The 21,791-nt window shown below is 39.7% G+C and overlaps 3 protein-coding genes across 8 annotated transcripts in view; all 3 read left to right on the plus strand.

Moving 5' to 3' along the window:
- COPG2 (coat protein complex I subunit gamma 2) overlaps positions 1–21,791 on the plus strand; it is a 273,829-nt gene that overhangs the window by 118,401 nt on the left and 133,637 nt on the right. The gene's annotated exons all lie outside the window — the stretch shown is intronic.
- Positions 1–21,791, plus strand: part of TSGA13 (testis specific 13) — an 88,931-nt gene that overhangs the window by 16,317 nt on the left and 50,823 nt on the right. The gene's annotated exons all lie outside the window — the stretch shown is intronic.
- Positions 18,092–21,624, plus strand: KLF14 (KLF transcription factor 14). Its single transcript, XM_006729234.3, has one exon. It carries the CDS (start codon positions 18,218–18,220, stop codon positions 19,181–19,183), a length of 966 nt encoding a protein of 321 aa, XP_006729297.2. The 5' UTR covers positions 18,092–18,217; the 3' UTR covers positions 19,184–21,624.

Consider the following 21,791-nt stretch of genomic DNA (forward strand, 5'->3'; position numbering starts at 1 on the left):
TAAGACCAAAGTATGTAAAGTGAAAAGTGAGTTTCCACAATCTCATTGCCCTCCCCACAGAGAACCACTGCCCTAACTCTGATTAGTATTTATCCAGACCTTTCTCTCTCTCTCTCTCTCTCTATGTACAGGTTTGTAGATTTTTGAAAAACACAAATAGGATCAATATACATTGATTACTACTTGCCTTTTCATTTAACAATGTGTTTTTTGGTAAATAAATGGATACAGTACTGGATCAGTCCTAACATATTGTCATCTGTCATAGCTGTCCATGAAATAGATTTACCTAATTTATTTAACCATTCTTCTGCTCATAGATGTTTAAGTAGATTCTGATTTTTAACTTCTACAATGCTTTAATAAAAAATATTTTTATATCTATGCACACCCCTGCAAATATTGCTATAGTTAATACCAAGAAGTGAAATTACTGAGTCAAAAAATATGTACACTGAAGTTTCTGATAGCTACTATTGAATTATCCTTCAAAATGTTGTACCATTATACCCTTAAAAAACTCGATGGGAGTATGTGTAGCCTCACATCCTTACTAGCTGGTTTTTAACAGTCTAAAGGTTTTGCAGTTTGATGGCTGAAAATGGTATTATAGTATTGCTTTAATTCATAGCACACTGTGTGACAGTGAATCTTTTCATGTTTATTGACCATTTGGTTCTTTCCTGAAATTTGTGTGCTTTTAATTTTACCCTGTGCTGCATGTACTTTGCCCATTTGTCCTTTTATCTTTTTTAAAGCAGCTTAAAACAATATAGATTTATTATCTCACAGTTTCATTCATCTTTTTGGGTCTTATTCATCTTTTTGCAAGTTAATTTGTAGGCACTCCTTGTATTTTGGGTCTTAATTCTTGGGCTGTTATATATGCTGACATTATATGGTCACTGAGTCCATGGCCTGATTTTTATTTGTTTATAGTCATGTTTGTCCTACAAAAGTTTAATATTTTGTGGTACTCATATATCTGTGCATCTTTTCTTTCAAAGCCTCTAGGTTTCTGTCTGCCTTTCCTACTGCTCAATGAGAGAGATAGTCTACATTTTTTCACAGCTACTTTTTAATTCACATTTTAAAATTTGCATACAGTAACATTTTCTCTTTGTAGTATACTAGTCTATGAGTTAAAAATTCATACAGCCAAGTAACCATTACTACAAACAAGACATGGAACAGTTCTATAGATCCCCAAGTTCAACCATGCTTTTCTTCCCACTCCCAACCAATGGCGACCACTGATTGGTTTTCAGGGATTTCTCATGTGAACAGAATCATAAAGTATGCAGCCTTTTATCTGACTTCTCTCACTTAGCATAACGCATATGGGATTCATACATGTTTTTGCATGCATTGGCAGTTTTTATTTTTATTGCTGTATAGTATTCCATTGTATGGAAGTACCAAAGTTTGTTGATCCATTCACCAGCCAAAGGGCATTTGGGTTGTTTCTGGTTTGGGGCTATTATGAATAAAGACATTACAGGACATCACATAAAGGTTTTGGGCAAATATAAGTCTTCATCTCTCTTGGCTGAATACCTCAGAGAGGGATTACTGGATCATGTTGTAAGTGTGCGCTTAATGTAATGAGCCATCAAACTGTCTTCCAAAGTCACTGTACTATTTTGCATTCCCACCTGCAGAGCACGAGAGTTCTAGATGCTCTGCAGTTAGTATTGTCAGTTTTTTAAAAAAAATTCTAATAAGTGTATAGTGGCAACTCATTGTGGTTTTAATTTGCATTTCCCTCAACTAATGATGGTGAGCATCTTCTGTTGTATTTATTTGCCATCCATATGAGTTATTTGCTGAAGTGTTCAAATCTTTTGTCTGTTTTTAAAAGTGGGTTTATTTAGTATTGAATTTTAAAAGTCCTTTTATATTTTTCTTTCTTTTTTTAAAGATTTTATTTATTTATTTATTTGAGAGAGAGGGAGAAACAGCGTGAGAGGGGAGAGGGTCAGAGGGAGAAGCAGGCTCCCCGTTGAGCCGGGAGCCCAATGTGGGACTCGATCCCAGGACTCTGGGATCATGACCTGAGCCGAAGGCAGTCGCTTAACCAACTGAGCCACCCAGGCGCTCTCTTTATATTTTTTTCAATACAAGTCCTTGGTCAGATATATAATATGCAAATATTGCTCCCAGTCTGTGGCTTGTTTTTGCATTCTCTTAACAAATTCATTTGCAGGGAAATTTTTAATTTTGATGAAGTCCAATTTACAATTTTTGTTGTCGTTGTTGTTATGGATCGTGCTTTTTGCATTGTATCTAAGAAATCTCTGCCTAACCCAAGTTCACAAAGATTTTTTTTTTCTAGAAGTTTCATAGTTTTGGATTCTACATTTAGGTTTGTGATCCATTTTTAATTATCGTGGTATAAGGTGAAAGGTCTGAACTGAGGTTCAGTTTTTGCATATGGACGTCCAATTATTTGAGCACCAACAATTGAAAATACTCTCCTTTCTCCATTGAATTGTGTTTGCACCTTTGTCAAAAAGCAGCTGGCCAATTTGATCTATTTCTGGACTCTCTCTTCTGTTCCATGAGTCCTGTGTCTATCTTCTTACCACATCACAGACCTACCCTGTCCTGATCTCTGTAGTTCTATAATAGCTCTTGAAATCAGATAGTATGAGTCCTACAACCTTGCTCTTCTTTTCCAAAACTGTTCGGTTATTTTAGTTTCTTCATCTCCCCATGTTAACTTTAGATATGGTATCTAAAAAAATAATAATCCTACTGGGATTTTGATTAGTCTTGCACTGAATCTGCACATTAGTTTTGGGGAAATTGGCATCTTCACAATATTGCGTCCTCCAATCCATGGAGACAGTATTTATTTAGGTATCTGCTTCCCTTTGTCAGTGTTTTATAGTCTTAATTACACAGAAAATGCAGATTTTGTTAAACGTGTACTAAATATTTCATTTTTTTAACACTTTAGATTTTTTTTAAGATTTTATTTATTTATTTGACAGAGAGAGACACAGTGAGAGAGGGAACACAAGCAGGGGGAGTGGGAGGGGGAGAAGCAGGCTTCCCGCGGAGCAGGGAGCCTGATGCGGGGCTCGATCCCAGGACCCTGGGATCATGACCTGAGCTGAAGGCAGACACTTAACCATCTGAGCCACCCAGGTGCTCCCTAAATATTTCATTTTAAGGAGGTACTAAAATGATGAAATTTTGGGGTGATAAATAATACTGTTTAATTTTGATTTTTGTTCACTGTGAGTATACAGAAATACTATTGATTTTTATCTCTCGACCTTGTGTCCTGCAATCTTACAAAAATTACTCATTAGTTCTAGTAACTTTTTGGTAGATTCTTTGGGATTTTCTAAGTAGATAATCATGTCTGAAAATAGACAGTTTTATTTCTTCCTTTCCAAGCTGTATACCTTTCCTTGCATCATTGCCCTCGCTAAAACCGCCAGTGTAACGCTGAGTTGAGAGGGAACATCCTTGGCTTGTTTCCAATCTCAGGAAAATCATTTGGTCTTTCATCATTAAGTTCAATGTAGTTTTTTTGATAGATGCCTTTTATCCAATTAGGGAAACTCTTTTCTAATGCTAGTTTCCTAAGTTAAATTTGTTTTTAATTGAAGTATAGTTGATATGAGTTTTCTAAGTTTTTTTTAAATTTTATTTTATTATGTTATGTTAACCACCATACATTACATCATTAGTTTTTTATGTAGTGTTCCACGATTCATTGTTTGCATGTAACACTCAGTGTGCCATTCAATACGTGCCCTCTAAGTTTTTAATCATGAAGGGATTTTGAATCTTGCCAAATACTTATTCTACATCTATGGAGATTATTAATTACCCCAGAACTTTAAAATTTTTATGCTTAGATCCCTAATCCACCCTGAATGTATTTTTACATTGTATGTGGAAGTGATTGAACTTTATTTTCACCCAAACGATTAACTAATTGTTGAAACTGTTAAATACATTGTCTATCACTTCACTCAATTGAAATGTCATTTTATCATACATTGATCTCTCATAAATACATATTTCTGGACCATCTCTTTTGTTCCATCAATTTATTGGTCTACTCCTCTGCCAGTCTACATTGAGTCAATTACCAAAGCTTGATGATATGTTTTAATATCTGCTGGAAAATGTCATTCCTGCCATTTTGCTCTTCCAGATGAATTTGAATCTGCTTACCAAATTCCATATGACACCTGTTGAAATATTGTTCAGGACAGCATTAAAATTATAAATTTGGGGGAATTATTAGTTTATGGCACTGAGCTTTTCTGTTAAGAAACAGTGCGTATTTCTCCATTTATTCAGGTCTCTTTGTATGCACTTCAATTCCATTGTATGCTTTCCTTCATGAAGACCTTTAGTCATCTTATCAATATCTTACTAGTTCAAAAGTTTCTCACTTTTCTTGGATTTTTCCGGGTAGATGGAAATATCACTTGCCCAAAGTGACAATTTTGTATCTTTCTTCCAGTATTTATATCTTATTTTTTTGCCTTTTCCCCCCCATTATTGCATTTAATGGACATCTAGTTCAATGCTAAATGGGAGTGCTAGGAGCCATTGTTCCCCATTTTAATGGGAATGTTTCAAGTATTTTATGATTAAGCATTGTTTGTTGTAGATTTTTGGTAGAGACACCTTTTCAAATGTAGGATGCTTTATTCTATGACCTATTTACTAAGGCATCCTTTTGAAACTAGGAATGTGTACTGTATTTTATTAACTCTGTTTTTTGGGGGGCACCTATTGAGATAATCATCTTTTTCTCTTCAGAGATACAATGAATTCTATTAATGTATTTTCTATTTTCAAACAACTCTTTTTCTCCTGGGATGAGCTCAATTTGGGCATGATGCAGTATTCTTTTAATATCTGCTAGATTTGATATGCTAACAATTTATTTAGAAATTTTGTATTTATGTTCATCAGTGAAATTAACTTTTTTTTATCCTGTATTCATCTGATTTTAGAACTAGGGTAATATCGACCTCTTAGATGAATTGGAAAGCTTTCAATCTGTCTTATGGGTTAGAACTATTTATATATTTTGGAAAATATCTGTTTCTTTGTTTTGGTAGCTCTAGATTGCAAACTACTTGGGTCTGGTGCATTTTTTTTTAGTAGTTTTTAAGTAATTTTTCCATTTATTTTTAGGTAGATGGTCTGTAGGTTTTCTCCTGCTTATTGAACCAACGTTGGTGATTTGTACTTTTATGGATCAAATATTTCATCTTAATTTTAAATTGTTTTTATTTAAAATTATACATAGCAATCATTCAGCTTTCCCCCACATTTCTTGTTCCTTCCATTATTTATATCTTCTTTTTCCTTAATCTGATTCACCAAGAATTCATCTATTTTATTGATTTTGATAAAGAAATAGTAATTGGTTTTAGTAATGAAGCCCCATTTTAAAAAATTTCATTAATTTCTACTTTCATTCTTATTCTCTTTCATTTCTTTGGGTTTATTTTTCCTATTCTTTTTCTGGCTCTTTAGTCAAATGCTTAGTTTGTTTATTTTCACAATTTCTGTTTTCTACAAGCACTTAAAGCTGTAAATCTTTCCACTTGCACCACTTTGGCAGCACTCACAGATCTTGAACTGTAGTGTGCTCGTTTGTTCATTCCTAAGTAGTTTGTAATTTCAATTTTAATTCCTCTTTAATCCAAGTTAATTAGAAGTGTGCTTTCTCATTTTCAAGAGGATAGAGGGTTTTTTTTGGTCTGTCATTTACTATTTTTTTTTTTGTTCAATAATTTTATGCATGTGGTCAGTGAACCTAAGTTGTATAATTTCTACTTCATTGTAATTTTCTTTGTAAATATCCCATGTAAGTATATATATATGTGTGTGTGTGCATATATGTATATATATATGTATGTATCGCCATTATTTCTTGAGTATAATGTCTCTTAACAATATTAACCAGATCTTCCATAGCCTTTTTTTATTTCTACTTAAAATATTAATTTGGTTTTCTTTGTTACATCTGTTTCTGTTAATCTTTAATTCCTGGGTCATTTTGTTTTAGGAGTTTTAGGTAGACTGCATATAGCTCTTTAGGGTTTGGGGCTTCTCTTTCATTTCCTTTCCAATCTGAGGGGCTCTGTGTTCTCACAGGCTTAGTAAATCCACTCACACTGTGATGACTGACACTTTGAGCTAATTCTTGAATCTTCATATTCTGTTTAGCCTGCTTTGTTTTATTTCCCCTTTTTTTCCTTTCCCCTTTTGCTGAATTGATGACATTTTCCTATTTATTTTTTTTCTTTTATGGTTAGGAAGTTATATATACTATTTCAATGTTTCTAGTGGTTACTCTAATTTTTAAGCACATACTTAAAACTTGTTTTATAAAATCAATATCTTCAATTAATGAATACAACTAACCTTCTCTCTGAATAAGGCGAGAACCTTTTCATGCTTTCCCTTTTCTCCTTTGCCTCTGCTACCTCCCCAGTAAAGATCACAGAGTTTTTAATTCCAGATTGTCTCCCCCTGCCCCCACTCCCCTCATTCAACAATGATTTTAAATTTCACCACAAGTTTTGCTGTGTTTTATGTCCCTCACGCCTTCCTCTTTGATTCCTTTTTCATTTTCCTGAAATACACTGCTTAGTTATTCTTCCAGAGAGGGTGCTTGAGTGGTATATTTTCTGAACCCTTACATTTCTGAAAGTGTTTTTATTTTGCTCTCACACTTGAATGATGAGTTCACCTGGGTATAGAATTCTAAGTTCAAAATAATTTTCCTTCAGAACCTTGAAAGCTTTGCTCCGTAGTCTCCCTGAATCCACTGTTGCTGAAGAGAAGTTTTCCCTCCTAATGGCCACGGATGTCACTGCTCTCCTCCTCAGGGGCTAGAAAGCAGAATAAAGGGGACTTCCAACTGGATGCCGCTAGGGCTGTGTCCCCAGTCCATGCCACTGCTTAATCACTAATTCATTTAGCAAATATTTTTGTGCATGTAATATCCCAGGCTCTGTCCTGGGATTTGTTTTTAAAATTTCATGCACACGGAAAAGAGCAGAGAGTAATATAGCAAACAGGAGCGGAGCCGCCATCCTTATTGACAAATCTTATCATTTTGCCTTCTTCACTTAGGGTTTTCAAAAAATAAATAAAGCACTAAAGAATTCATTGAAATCCCATTCCTTTTCCTTCCGCACCAGAGATAACTGCCTGAGATATGGTGTTTGTTATATCCGTTAGTGGATTATACTTTTAATATATGGATATACTATGGATATACATAGCTAAACAATATAGAATAACTAATACAGTGCTTACTACATGCCTACAGATAGTCTAATGACGTTACGTATATTAACTAGTAAGTTCTCACTGCAACTCAATGAAGTAGGTGCTATTACTATCTCCTTTTACAAATGAGGAGATGTTACTTAATCAAGGTCACACAGCAGCTGACCAGCTAAGCGACTGCCCCAGAACCTGGCAGCCTGGCTGTAGGGTTTGTGCTATTAACAACTATAACATGCTAATTTGGTAATAGTTCCCATGTACTTAACCTTTGTGTAAATGCTAATCATATTAGACACATTCTTCTAAAATCTTAGGTTTTTTTTCCCCTGCCCTATTTACTGAGCAGAAAACATTCTCCATGATCTAGCTCGTTTGGGTTCATCATTTATTTTTACTACCATATAGTACTGCCTTGCATTTTTATGAATCTGTAGATTGCTTCAAAAATCCATGGCAAATGTTACACCGAACATATTTGCAGCTGTTTCCTAGGGCCAAGGACAAGAATTTCTCTAAGGCATATATCGAGGCGTGCAATTTCTAAGTCACAGGGTAGGTTCACTGTCATCCTAACAAGTTGTCAAATTGCACCAACTTCTATTTCTCCATGTCAAAGGAGAGGGTCCTATGTCTTGTGCCAGGATTTGAATCTGGCTTGTTAGACTCCACACGTACTGCTGAACTATTGGGCTATTCTACTGTAGGACCTTCTATCACCCACTTTTTTTTTTCTGTTTTAATATAGACACCTCATTGGACTTTTGCTCTGACTCGTTATGTAAAAATATTTACCAGTTATTTACTGTGTGCTAATTCTTCCAGTCGATGGTTATTTTTTAAAGCCCAAAACACTGCAGGCACTGAAAAGTATTTGAAATTAGTCCACTAAAGGCTCACCTGTTTTTCATAAGGTCATGTGTACTTCACTTAAACTTGTAAGTTAACACCAGCCTGAATGTAACATGCAAGAAGTCCAGCTGTGTCTAAAAGAAACCTGACAGCTAAGAACACAGGTGTTTTTACCAAGAGTTGAAATAGAATCGGGGCGCCTGGGTGGCTCAGTCGGTTAAGCGGCTGCCTTCGGCTCAGGTCATGATCCCAGGGTCCTGGGATCGAGCCCCACGTCAGGCTCCCTGCTCAGTGGAGAGCTTGCTTCTTCGTCTCCCTCTCCCTGCTGTTCTGCCTACTTGTGCTCTCTCTCTGTCAAATAAATAAAATCTTTAAAAAAAAAAAAAAGAAATAGAATCTAAAACAATGTATTTAAATTATTAGATTATGTAAAATAGAAAATACTAGATTTTTATAGTTTAATACTAAATTTTAAAAATACTTAATGTCTTATTCTACTAAAAAATATTATACATATAATTATATGTGGCATTTTGAGAAACTCTACCAAGAGTTAGAATTCCTGTCCTCCAGAAATTACATATAAAAATAAGTAGCTTTTTTCTTTTTTTAACGTGGGGCTTGAACTCACCACCCTGAAATCAAGACCTGAGCTGAGATCAAGAGTCAGAAGTTTAGCCAACTGAGCCACCCAGGTGCCCCACAAATATGTAGCTTTTTAAAAACTGCTTTTATTCTGTTCCTCAGCCAGGGATGCAGCTTCCAACTGCAAAAGCTTCAGATTCACAGATCTGACAGCTGGTTCAGCATCTCCACTTAGATGTCCACACGGCACCTCAAAGTCTCCAAAGCCAAACTCCCACTTTCCACCTCCTATATCCTGCTTCTTCGAAAGTCTTCTTCATCTCAAAATTAAAAAAAAAAAAATACATTTTTCCGGTTGCTGGACTGAAATTCTTGGAGTCCTTCATGAGTCCTCACCTTCTCTTCTACCCTGCATCTAACACACAGGCAAGCAGGTATCTTGCGTGCTCACAGCAAAAGACATCCAGGCTCTGACCACATCTCCCCACCTTCCCCGCTACCACTCTGGTCTAAAGCATCATCATCTTTTGCTTGGACTCTTGCAGCAGTTAACCACTCTCCTGCTTCCACTCTTGCCCACCCTCTAGGCTATTTGCTACACAGCCACCAGGGTGAACCTCTAAAAAAGTAATTCAGATCGTGTCACTGCTCAAAATTCTCCCTAGACTTGCCATCTCTCTTTACGTGGGTTGATAAGGTCCTATATGACCTGCCTCCCATCCACCCAGATCCCTGAACTCATTCATCTCTTACCCTGCTCTTACCATCTCTTTTCCTTCACTTACTCTGCTTCAGCCTTGCATTGGCAAAAATAATGACTCCCCAAAGATGTCCACATCCTAATACCCAGAACCCACAAATATGATACATTATTATAGTAGTTTGACCAAATATGATGGCGGTTTGGATTAGGGTATTGGCAGGGAAAATGAGAAAAGTGAATGGTCAAGGTATATTTTGAAGGTAGAATTAACCAAACATGAAGATGAATTAAATGCAGGGGCTGAGAGGGAGGTGTCAAGGATGACCCCCCAGTTTCCCAGCTTGAGGGATAGGCTGAATGAAAGTGCTATTTCCTGAGACAGGAAAGACTGCAGGAGGAGTAGATTTGGGGTACCAACCAAGAACTCAGATTTTGAATATATTCAGTTTGTGATAACTATAAGACATCACAGGAAGGATGGTGAGTTATCAAGAAGTCAAGAGGGACTTAGGACTACCTGACATCTCTGGAAAATAGACCTGGTGTAAAGATTATAATTTCATAAATTGTTGGTATATGGGTGTACCTAAGTCATGGGAAATGTTAAAAATTACCTAGAGAGAGTGGGTAGAATTGAGAGAAGAGGGCATTGTATAGAATTCTGCCGAACTTTACATTTTAAACATTAGGTAAAGGAGGAGAAATGAGCAATTAAGACTGAGAAGGAACAGTTAGAAAGATGGAAATAAGCCCAAAAGAATGCAGTTTCACAGAAGCCAAAAGAGAATGTTTCAAGGATTACTCAACTGCTCTTGAGACTTCTAGTAATTTGAGGATTGGACTCAGCAACATGGATCAATGTTGATTTTTTTTTTCTTTTTGAGAAAAGAGGGGTTTTTAAAATAGTAAAATATACACAAATGTACCATTTTAAACATTTTAGGTATACAGTTCAGTGGCATTAAAGTACATTCACATGGTTGTGCACCAATGTTGCTCTTAGCGAGAATTTCTGTAGCAAAGTGAGGGCTAAATATTGGAGCGAATTTAATAATACATGGGGTAAGGAATTGGTGAAAATACAGAACATATTTGGCTCTTGAGATACCTGGCTTTGAAAGGGAATGTGGCTACGAGGCAATAGCTAGAGGAGAATGGAGAGTTGAGAGACATGCTTTTTTTTAACTTGGAGATATTAGTCCACTATTGAATGTTAATTCCAATTATTCCGCAGAGAAGGAGAGATAGAACATGCTAGAGACAGAGGGCATACGTTATGGATTGTGGATCCTGAGAAAGCAAGAAGTAATGGGGCTAGAACTAATGAGAATGGACTGGGCTTTGCCAAAAGGTGGGAAGGAAACTGCAGAGATGCAAACAGATTGGCAATATTTCTGGGAATGTTGACTATCTACTTGAGATTGGTAATCATGAATGAATACTGCTACTAACCTGTCAGTTTATGTATTCCTATTCATTTATTTCCTATAAATTCCTTTACTGCCTATAAAGGCATTATAGAATGCCTACTATGTGGCTCCCGGGAACCACTTGTGACCAAAGGGAGGGGCAGGTCAGCCTCTCAAGGCCTTCAGGAAAATCTCTTGGATGTTGCTCCTGGAAGTTTCTGAATGGGCTTGGGAAGGCAGTATTTCTGTAACATTTATTTCAAGACCACAGTATACACTATGTTGAGAAATTATCCTTTTCCTACTTTCCATTTCAAATAATCCCCTATTATACTTCCGGAGCCAATTCCAGAGAGGCTACCAATGTGCACTGGTTACAGAATAGCTCACAGGATAGAATACCATCTGTAGAGAGACCCCAAAGTCTCTCATCAACTTGAACAACCGACGTCCTGTTCATTATCCAGTGAATCCCTTGATCCCAAGAAACAACAACAGACAACAAGAAAAGTCCCCTCCCTTTACAGAGCAACTACCTATGTACAAGGCATCTCCTCTCTGCAGTTTCCTCCAATTCTGCCTCTTCGCAGCCAGAGAAATCCCCCAGGAGGTCCTCAGCAGTGAGAGGCTGGATGTCTTGCCCTGGGACTGGATGTGCTCCCTCAGCAACCTCCAAACCAGTATTTATGTTTCAAACCCAAGCCCCTCATTTGCATTGCTTTTTCCAAAATTCAAGAGGATTATCTAGACAATTCATAACATCAGCACCACATCCACAAATTAAGGAAAATATAAGCAAATACCTACACCACAATATAAGTTCCACGAGGGTGAGAAGTTTTGATTTTTTTGGTTGTTGTTGTTCACTAATGTAACTCCCAGTTCCTGGAAGAATGCTTGGTAATAGAAGGCCATCAATGTGAACTGGCTGAATGAATGAAATATCTAGAACATACACCAACACTACAGAGGAACACTCACCAGCAAAATAATATTTCTAGATCCTAACAACATTCATTAAAAATCACTTGTTTTTCTGGTACTACTTACCTTGAACACAGAGGCACTCCTTCCTTTTTCTTTTCTTTTCTTTTTTTTTTTCTTCCAGAAAAAGCTTTCCTTAGGTGATTACCTACACAAAAGTAAATATTACCTTCTCTACACTGTTGGTAGGAAGCACCCTGTCATCTAGGAAAAGCACCCTTCTGAAAATTTAGTGTTTAAGAAGTCACAGTGGAATTATAAAGTATTTAGAACTGAATGACAATGAAACCACTATTTTGCAAACTTGTGGGATACAGATAAAGCAAGGGAAATTCTCTTCAAGGGGTTTTATAACCCCAAATTATATTTTAGAAAATAAGAAAGATCGGAAATTAACATAGTGTTTAAGTTAAATAGTAACTTAAGTTAGTATTAAATAGTAAGTATTTAAATTAAACATGGTATTTAAGTTAAATAGTAACTTAAGTTAGTATTAAATAGTAAGCATTTAAATTAAAAACTTTTTTAAAAAAGGAGTAACATATTAAACTCAACGAAAGTATGAGAGGTTAATAAAAATAAATACAGAAATTATATATATTTAAAAAGAAACAGATATGATCAACAAAAGCTGAGCTATTTGAAGAGACTATATATAAACCTCTACAGGTTTATCTAATAATATAGATAAATCTCTGTTCAGACAAAGGAAAAAATACAGAATTCCCAAATATATCAGGAATGAAAAGTAGGATATAACTACAGAGACTGTAGAGAATTTATTTTTAAGGTTTTATTTGTGAGAGAGAGAGAGAGAGAGCACAAGCAGGGGGAGAGGCAGACAGAGGGAGAAGTAGGCTCCCCACTGAGCAAGGAGCCCAATCCGGGACTCATCCCAGAACCCTGAGATAACGACCTGAGACAAAGGCAGGCACTTAAGCGACTGAGCCACCCAGGTGTCCCGAGAATTTTTTTTTTTTTAAAGATTTTATTTATTTGAGAGAGAGAGAATGAGAGAGCGAGAGCACATGAGAAGGGGGAGGGTCAGAGGATGAAGCAGACTCCCTGCCGAGCACGGAGCCCGATGCGGGACTCGATCCCGGGACTCCAGGATCATGACCTGAGCCGAAGGCAGTCGCCTAACCAACTGAGCCACCCAGGCGCCCTGTCCCGAGAATTTTTAAATAAGAGAAGGCTATGAACCATATTCCAACATTTTGAAGACTTAAATATAGTATCTAATTTTTATTTCTTTTTTAAAAAGTTTTATTTTAGAGAAAGAGAGTGTGCATGGGGTGGAGGGGCAGAGGGAGAGAGAGAAACTCAAGCAGACTCCCTGCTGAGCATAGAGCCCAGACACCAGGCTGGATCTCACAACCCTGAGACCATGACTTGAGCCAAAATCAAGAATCAGACACTCAACCGACTGAGCCATCCAGGCAGCCCCCTAGTATCTAATTTTTAAAGAAATGTGTGAATTATCAAAATTGACTCAAGAAGAAATTGCTAACTCAAATAAATTAACAACCATTAGACAAATTGAACTGAATTTTTAAAATATGGTTTCACAGATGAGCTTTACCAAATAATCAAGGAACAAATAATACCTACCTCATATAAACTGTTACAGAAAATAGAAAAAAGGGTTATTTCCAAATGCATTTTATGAGGGTAATACAACCCTGATACCAAATGTGGACAAAGGCAGTGCAAGAAAAGGAAATTATAAGCCCAAATCACAAGCATGATGCTAAAATAAAAGAAGCGCTCATAAATTGCGTGAAGCAGTGTATTTAAGAAATAATAGTACATTTGGCAAAACCAGGTATATCTCAGAGAATGCAAGGATAGGTCCATATTTGAAAAAGCTATCGGTGACCCATTACATTAACATAACAAAGACAAAACCTATAATCATCTTAGTAGTTTTAGAAAAAGCCATTTAATAAAATTTAGTATTCATTGCATGGTTTTAAAATATTCCTACTTTAAACTCAGCTGGGATAGAAGGGAACTCCTTCACCAGATAAAGGGTTTCTATTAAAAACTTACAACAACAAATATCATGAATAATAATGGCACATTAGAAATATTCTCAATGAGGGAAGCCTGGGTGGCTCAGTCGGTTAAGCACCTGCCTTCGGCTCAGGTCATGATCCCAGGGTTCTGCAAACAGGTCCCACAACAGGCTCCTTGCTCAGCGGGGAGCCTGCTTTTCCCTCTGCCTGCCACTCCCCTTGCTTGTGCTATCTCTGACAAATAAATAAATACAGTCTTTAAAAAAAAAAAGAAATATTCTTGATGAGATAGAAACAGGAAAACAATCTTGCTCTCACCCTTACTATCTGATGTTATATTGGAGGTCCTAGCCCATCCAATGAGATAAGGGGACCGGTATTAAGAGCGTGATTTACAGATGATATGATTAGCTATATAAAAATACAAGAGAATATGCAAATAAACCATTTAATAAGGATAAGGAAGTTCAGCTAAACAAGATTATTCCAAAATCAATATTTTCAAACAGCATCAATAACCAACTAAAAAATTTAAAAAGGATCCCACTTATAATAGCAACAAAAGCTGTAAGATACCTAGGAATAAATCTAACAGAGGTGCAAGAATTTTTATAAATAAACTATGAAATGTTATTGAAGGATATGAAGAAACCAGAGTGATATTAATGTATTAGATGACTCAATTTTATAAAGATATCGTATCTCCCAAAATTTAAATTGTGCATGTATAAATTTAACTTAGCAAAATAACAAAAAAAGGTTTTTCTTTTTTTTTTTTTTTAAGATTTTATTCTTTTGACAGAGACAAAGCGAGAGAAGGAACACAAGGAGGGGGAGTAGGAGAGGGAGAAGCAGGCTTCCCGCGGAGAGGGAGAAGCAGGCTTCCCGCTGAGCAGGGAGCCCAATGTGGGGCTCGATCCCAGGACCCTGGGATCATGACCTGAGCCGAAGGCAGACGCTTAACGACTGAGCCACCCAGGCGCCCCCAAAAAAGGTTTTTCAATAGAAGTTGACAAACTGATGCTAAAGTTAGTATGGAAGAATAGAAATCCCAAAATAGCCAGTACAGTTTAAAAAATGAACAAAATGGGGGGGGCCCTCCTAGACATGAAGACTTACTATAAAGCCATAATAATTAAAACAGTGTGGTATTGGCTCAGAATGGGTTTGATCAATGGAAAAGGACAAAGTAGGAACATATCCATGAATACATGAAATTTAATTTTCATCATGGTGGCATTACACATTAATGGGGGAATTAAAGACTGTCCAGTAAAGCAGGTCAGGACAACAGGTTTTCCATATTGGGGAAGGGGGAGAGTAAAATTAAATTTCTAATTTATACTATTCAAAAAATAAGTCCCAGGGAATTTATAAGTGTCGAGAGCAAAACTTCAAAACGTTAAGAAAAAAAAAAAGGCTATCTTCATGGTATCAGGAATGGAGAGAGTTCTTCTATAACACACAAATGATACAAACTATAAAGAGATCAAGGAATATGACCACATTTTACATTTTCTATAGTATAAAAGACATCAAAAGCCGTCAGAAGAGAAGCCACAGACTGAGACAATATGATGTGTATATGGATGCACTCCTATAAAACAAGAAGGAAAAAAATGAAAACATACACAGCCCATTGGAAAATGGATGAGGTCTGTAAAAAATCAAATCACAGACTTGAAATCTTAATAGCCAATCAATATATGAAGAAGTGCTCAACCTCATTAGTAGTGAGGGAAATGCAAATAAAACAGGAAGATACTGGGGTTTGAAAAAGTCAAATTGTCAGAAATGAGAAAATTTTGAATCTAGAAAGTGGTGAAGTTCATGTGAGGGAGACAACTCTCATCCACTACTGGTGGATGTGTAAATTGAAGAACCATTTGGCACTCTCTAATAAGACTGAACATGTGCATGTAGCCTAGCAATTCCCCATCTAGGTAGATTCAGAGAGAAATTCTCACATATATGCAAGGGACACATGTACACGCATGTTCCTATTAGCATTGCCCCAAATATTGGCAGCAGCTTAAATATTCATCAATAGGGCAATGAATAAACAAGGCACATTTATATGCATGGATCTACAATATAGCAATTAAAATGAATGAACTGATTTATATTTATCAACATGGAGAGAAAGAATACAAACATACCAAGAAGGGAAAAAAAAACAAGTCAGAATATGTACAGTCTAACACCACACATATACATTTTAAAAATCAAATAAAACAATATTCTGTATTTTTATGGGTTCGTGTATAGTAAAAGCATAAAACCTAGATGGGAAAGTTACATACTAAATTCATGATAGTGTTTGCCTTTGGAGAAAAAGGTGAAGAATGGATTTGGGGAGGAGTACAAAGGGACTTCAATTTTATCAGAAATCTTGAATAGTTCAATTAAAAAAAAAAACCAGCAGATCTGGCAAAATGTTAACATTCACCAATTATATGATAGGTACGTGGATGCTTGTGATATTGTCTGTGCATTTTTAAATATCTTTACCTTTTTTCCCACATAATAAAATTAAAAGCAGCTAGTAAAGAATTCTCTGATAGAAATTTCACCTGTGTAGATAAATTGAGTCAATTGTTTAAAATTCTGAGGCAAGGAACTTTATAATTACCTGTCTTAGAATGGAATCTCCATAAAAATAATATAGCTGGTAATATTAATAAAACTACTGAAAGGAATAAAGCAGATTCTATAGGTATCAACATGGATAGTTGTCAAAATCATATTGAGAAAAAGTAAGTTGCAAAATGACATGTACACTAGTGTACTATTTATAAAGAAAATTTAAAACACTGAAGCATGGGTATACATATTTACATATAAATATATAAGCAATTAGGTAATAAAGGTATAATAATAAATGCTGGAAGAATACACTATAATACTGATTACCTAGGGAAGTAAGGAGGGAGAAAGTTGAATTAGGGAGGGAAGTAAAGTGACATTTAGCTCTATCTGCAATCTTTTAATATAATTTTAAAAAAACCCTGAAGCAAACATGACAAATATTTTACATTTGATTATTCTAGGAAGTAAACACATGAATGTATGTTATTCTTGATGTATATGTATTTTTAATTTCCAAAAGAAAAAGTACTGAAGAATTACAAAGAAAATGCACATAATTCAACACTATATAAAGTACAGCTTGTGTACATCAAAAACTGTGCTATGACTATTTTTAGAAATTATCCTGTTTGCTTTTCTATGTGTTTTTAATTTTTCAAAAATCAAAGGAAAAAAAGCAATGAAGAAATGCAAAAAAAAAAAAAAATCAAACCCATACCGAATCACATAAAAAGAAAACCCTGCACAAATCACAATGAGCAATTCTATACCATTTGCTGCATTTTCTTATTTTTACTTTTTGTCAAAAGAAAAATAAAAGATGTTGCCTAATTGGAAACGTGACTTTCTATTATTAAAATTGTGGGAGTCCATTTTAATGTGTTTATCTCGCTGCTAGTCTATAATTTATATTTCAGCGTGGAAATTTGTTTGTATGCCTGTGACAGGTTAATGCAGTTTAAACATGCATTTTTCTTTCGTTGGTTGAATAGTTAAATCGTTACTCAAAGGATTTTAAGTTTCAATTTCAACCATGAGAGGATTCTTTGCTTTTTCAAGGTTAGAAATGTTTCTGGTTCAAAATGCTATTAATTAATGGCTACGTAGTGGATCTATTTAGGGAATTGGTACCGATTCCGGATTAACAGTGGAACTGCTAAATGAGAAAACTTTTTTTGATGCACACTTGGGGATATTTTAAATTCGGTCTGACAGCGGTGGACAGAAATGAAATGTAATTCCAGCCCGCTTAACAATCGTAATTATGAATCGAAAGACATATCAGGTATTAGCATTTTTTTTTTTCGCTTAAAAAAAAAGTTTCTCGGACTCCGCCGGACACCCAGCTGGCGGACGACCAGCGGGCGCGGCGGGGGGGGGGGGGGGGGGGGGGGGTTGGGGGGGCGCGCGAAGCCGGCAGGCTGCCCAGAAGTTACGATCGGGGAGTTTTCTCTTTATTAAAATTACCTGGCTCACCAGCAGAGGCAAGAAAGCGAAGACAAGATAATTTCTTAGGCTGTTAAAAATGACTTAGCCCGGTGGGCCCCGCGTTCCGAGGGGGTGTCCTGCGGGCCGGGGCGGGTCCCGCCGCCCCCGCGGGCTCCGGTGCGTCAGGGGCGCGTCAGGCAGGGCGGGCTCCGCGCGGGCGGCGGCGGCGGCGCCGGGCGGCGGGCGGCGCGCACCGGGCCTCCTGCTTCTCGCTCCGAGGCTGCGGGACGGACGCTCCCGAGAACTCTCTCGCCCGCGGCCGGCCGCGCTCGGACGGCGCTCGCCGGCGGCCCGGCGGTGCCAGCATGTCCGCCGCCGTGGCGTGCCTGGACTACTTCGCCGCTGAGTGCTTGGTGTCCATGTCCGCGGGCGCCGTGGTTCACCGCCGCGCGCCGGACCCCGAGGGCGCGGGCGGAGCCGCCGGCTCGGAGGTGGGTGCGGCACCGCCGGAGTCCGCTCTGCCGGGTCCGGGGCCACCGGGACCCGCGTCGGTCCTCCCGCTCCCCCAGGTCCCCGCCCCCAGCCCCGGCGCGGGCGGCGCCGCGCCCCACCTGCTGGCTGCAAGCGTCTTGGCTGACTTGCGCGGCGGCTCTGGGGAGGGCTTCGGGGAGAACTCGGGGGAAGCTCTGCGCGCCTCGTCCGGTTCCTCCGGCCCGACCCTGGGCTCAGAGCCGACCCCGGCCTCCAGCGCGGCGGAGATCTCCGGACCCGCGCACTCCTCCGGCGCGCTCGCGGTCCCCGGAGCGCCTGCCGTCCCCGGAGCGCCTGCCGTCCCCGGGGTGGTCCCCGGCGAGGCCCCTGGGGCCTGCCCCGCCCCCGCCACAGGTCCAGTGCCCCGTCGGAGGCCGGTGACACCTGCTGCCAAGCGCCATCGCTGCCCCTTTCCGGGCTGCAACAAAGCCTATTACAAGTCGTCGCATCTGAAGTCCCACCAGCGCACCCACACGGGTGAGCGCCCTTTCTCCTGCGACTGGCTCGACTGCGACAAGAAGTTCACGCGCTCCGACGAGCTGGCCCGCCACTACAGGACGCACACGGGCGAGAAGCGCTTCTCCTGCCCCCTCTGCCCCAAGCAGTTCTCCCGGAGCGACCATCTGACCAAGCACGCTCGCCGCCACCCAGCCTATCATCCCGACATGATCGAGTACCGCGGGCGCCGTCGCACTCCCCGCGTCGACTCGCAACCCACCGGCATGGTGGACAGCTCCAGCTCTGTCCCCGGCCAGGCGCCCAGCCTCACCACCTGCCTGTCTGACAGTCATTGCTGTTAATCGTCCCAGCAAGGACGAGCCCCCAGGCCGTTGTCCCTGCCTTTTCTTTGCCCATCCCTCTTTTCCCAGAGTCATTAGACCAAGGCACAAGACTGGTTCCTCCGCTTCGAGGGTCGGTCCAGGCAGGCACGTTGGACCCTGGGGAGGGACTGGGGGCCCGAAAATAGCAGGAATTCTTACAACACGTATATCAACCTAAAAAGGAGGGTTGCCTCAAGACAGCCCCCTGGAACTGGTGAGAAGGGGTGAACCCCGGTACTCTCCAGAGTCCTGAAGAGTCTCCCTTCCCTGGAACCAGAGACGTGAAACTGGAATTCTCAGGTGCCTGAGGAGCTCCCAGTCTCAAAGGACTCTGTGTCTTACCCACCCACCAGGGCGGACCTTGGAGAGGGTATCAGGGGTGGCAGTCTTGGAAATGTCCAGGACTGGGATGGTGAGAGGCCTTTGGAAACAGAAATGATTTCTATTTCTGTAAATAGCAATGTTTACTAATTTATTTTTAGTATCTTTTAAACAGGGATCCCAGGTTGATGGGAGGTTGATGTCCTCCACTCCCCAATTGCCCCAGCTACCTCTGCTAGGAGAGGCCATGTAAGAGTCCATGTGAATGTATGGCTGGGAGATACTTCTTGGTGTCTGGGGAACGGTGTGAGTCTGTTTGCAGGTCCTGTTGCATGGTTTGGAACCCTCCCCTTGCGTCCCTCCGTCCCTCCGTAGCCTTTCTTCCCATTTGGATTCCTACTTGGGGAGGGGAACTTCCTGGCTCACTCTCACAGTGAGATTGGTTTTTAAAAATTTGGAAACAACCATAAAAACACCAGAAATAGAAGAGTGGTCTGGGCCAGTTCTCCTTTCACCCTCTGGTGACTTTGGGTGAGATAGGTCCAAAACAAGACCTTTCAGGATCATTGTTAACATTCAGGGAAATAGGGGCATGTGGTTCCAGCTGCCCAGTCCAAGTAATCTCAGGTGTGGTAGATTCTGTTCATTTCTTAGTGGCCAATGAGGGGCTTATTTCCCTTGGGAACTGTGCATTTTTGTTTTTGCAGCAAATGAGTTGATTGCTTGGGGAGGGGAAGATGAGAGTGGCTTTCTCCAAAGATCTGGTTGCCCTGGATTTGGGGAAGGAATAGCAAGGTGAAAATTTTTATCAAATAAGAGGACCCTTCTCCCTTTACCTTGAAGTCCCTCCAAGTTACACCCTCAGGACCCCTCTGCCCGTAATGCAGGAATCAAGCATCAGCAGTATTTATTTTTCTATGTGTATCTCTGCTGCTATGAATGAAGTCGTCGGCCACTCTGCTTATGTGTGTGTGAATGTATATACATGTGACCCTTTTACGAGAGGTGGGGCTGAAAGGAATTTCCTGCTCCTGGTAAGATCCCTGTGGCCCCCTCCTGAATGTCTTGTAATAGTCCATCCATCCCATTTGTGGAGGGTGCCATAATCTCAAAGGACTGCAACAGGCATCTCGGTAAACAAACTGCTTCCCCCTGTTTTGCAGATGAAGACACCGAAGCCTAGATAAGTTTAAAGTCTCATGCTGAGTTGCTGGCAAAAGCCAGGACTAGAACTTAGATATCTGGCTTTCTAAGTGACTCTTTCCCTCAGGCTTAGTTACCTCACCTCCTCTCTCTCTCTGGGCCCTTAGTCAAAGGACACCACTGTCCCTTCCTGCCACCAGTATCCCCTCCCTCCCTAATCCCTATCACTTCTAAGTTCCTTAGAATGTCCAGTTCCTGCTGAACACTTGGCCTGTTGTGTTTAACCCCAAAACCGTTTTCCTAGCAGGTTGAGTCCATTCCCCCCTTCCACACCATGTGGACCTACAATGGGAATGACTGTTTGGCATTTGGGGAGAGACTTTATCTTTTGACCTGGTAGATTAATTTTCAGTGCCAATTCTATTCTTCCTCTGGTCCTGGGCATTCTGTTTTCCTTGAGAGAGTGAGTGATACAACTTGACATTGGGACTCGGTGCTCCTGCACTAAGTGAGGGAAAGATCCTTAAGAAGGACCCAAAGGGTATGCCCTATGACTTTGAAGAGGTCAGTGTTTCCTGATGCAGACTAAGCAGACTGGGTGGGGCTCTTTTGGAGTTACATATGGAAAGAGGAGGTTCCCAATTGGGGAGGTGGGCTTTGATGGTGAGAAGGGTCCTCCCTTTGCTCTGTTTGTCTCCTCAGCTGGGACTGGATGGGAAGGGCGCTCTGGGCCCCCTTGAGGATTGCCATTTCCCCTTTGTCTCCTTCAATAGAAGATCTGCCATTGAGTAGATGAACAACGAAGCTAACAGGAGAGAGACTCCCACTGACTGTTCTGGAATTGGGCTCAAGAATGCTTGGCTTTTCCAACCACCCTTTGATAAATAACTTTTGATTCTCAAGCTTCTAAAAAGTGTCCTTATTTGGGTTCTTCGACCTGGGGGACTTTTGTCTGGGGATGGTCTCTGACAATCTAAGTGTGGCATGTCTTCCAATGACAACTCCTAGGACTTGGGATGGTGGGGAGGGGGACACTCAAAACACTTAAAGTAGCCAGATAATGGAGGCAAGATTTATAGGCTAGTCTTTTTTTTTTTTTGTAAAATTTTATTTGTTTATTGGG

The sequence above is a fragment of the Leptonychotes weddellii genome, chromosome 12 (assembly GCF_054177405.1).
Source record: "Leptonychotes weddellii isolate Sample4059 chromosome 12, ASM5417740v2, whole genome shotgun sequence".
NCBI lineage: Eukaryota > Metazoa > Chordata > Mammalia > Carnivora > Phocidae > Leptonychotes > Leptonychotes weddellii.

Bases quoted from the DNA above. Each gene is read 5' to 3' on its own strand.
- KLF14 (XM_006729234.3), top strand. From the start codon at position 18,218: ATGTCCGCCGCCGTGGCGTGCCTGGACTACTTCGCCGCTGAGTGCTTG.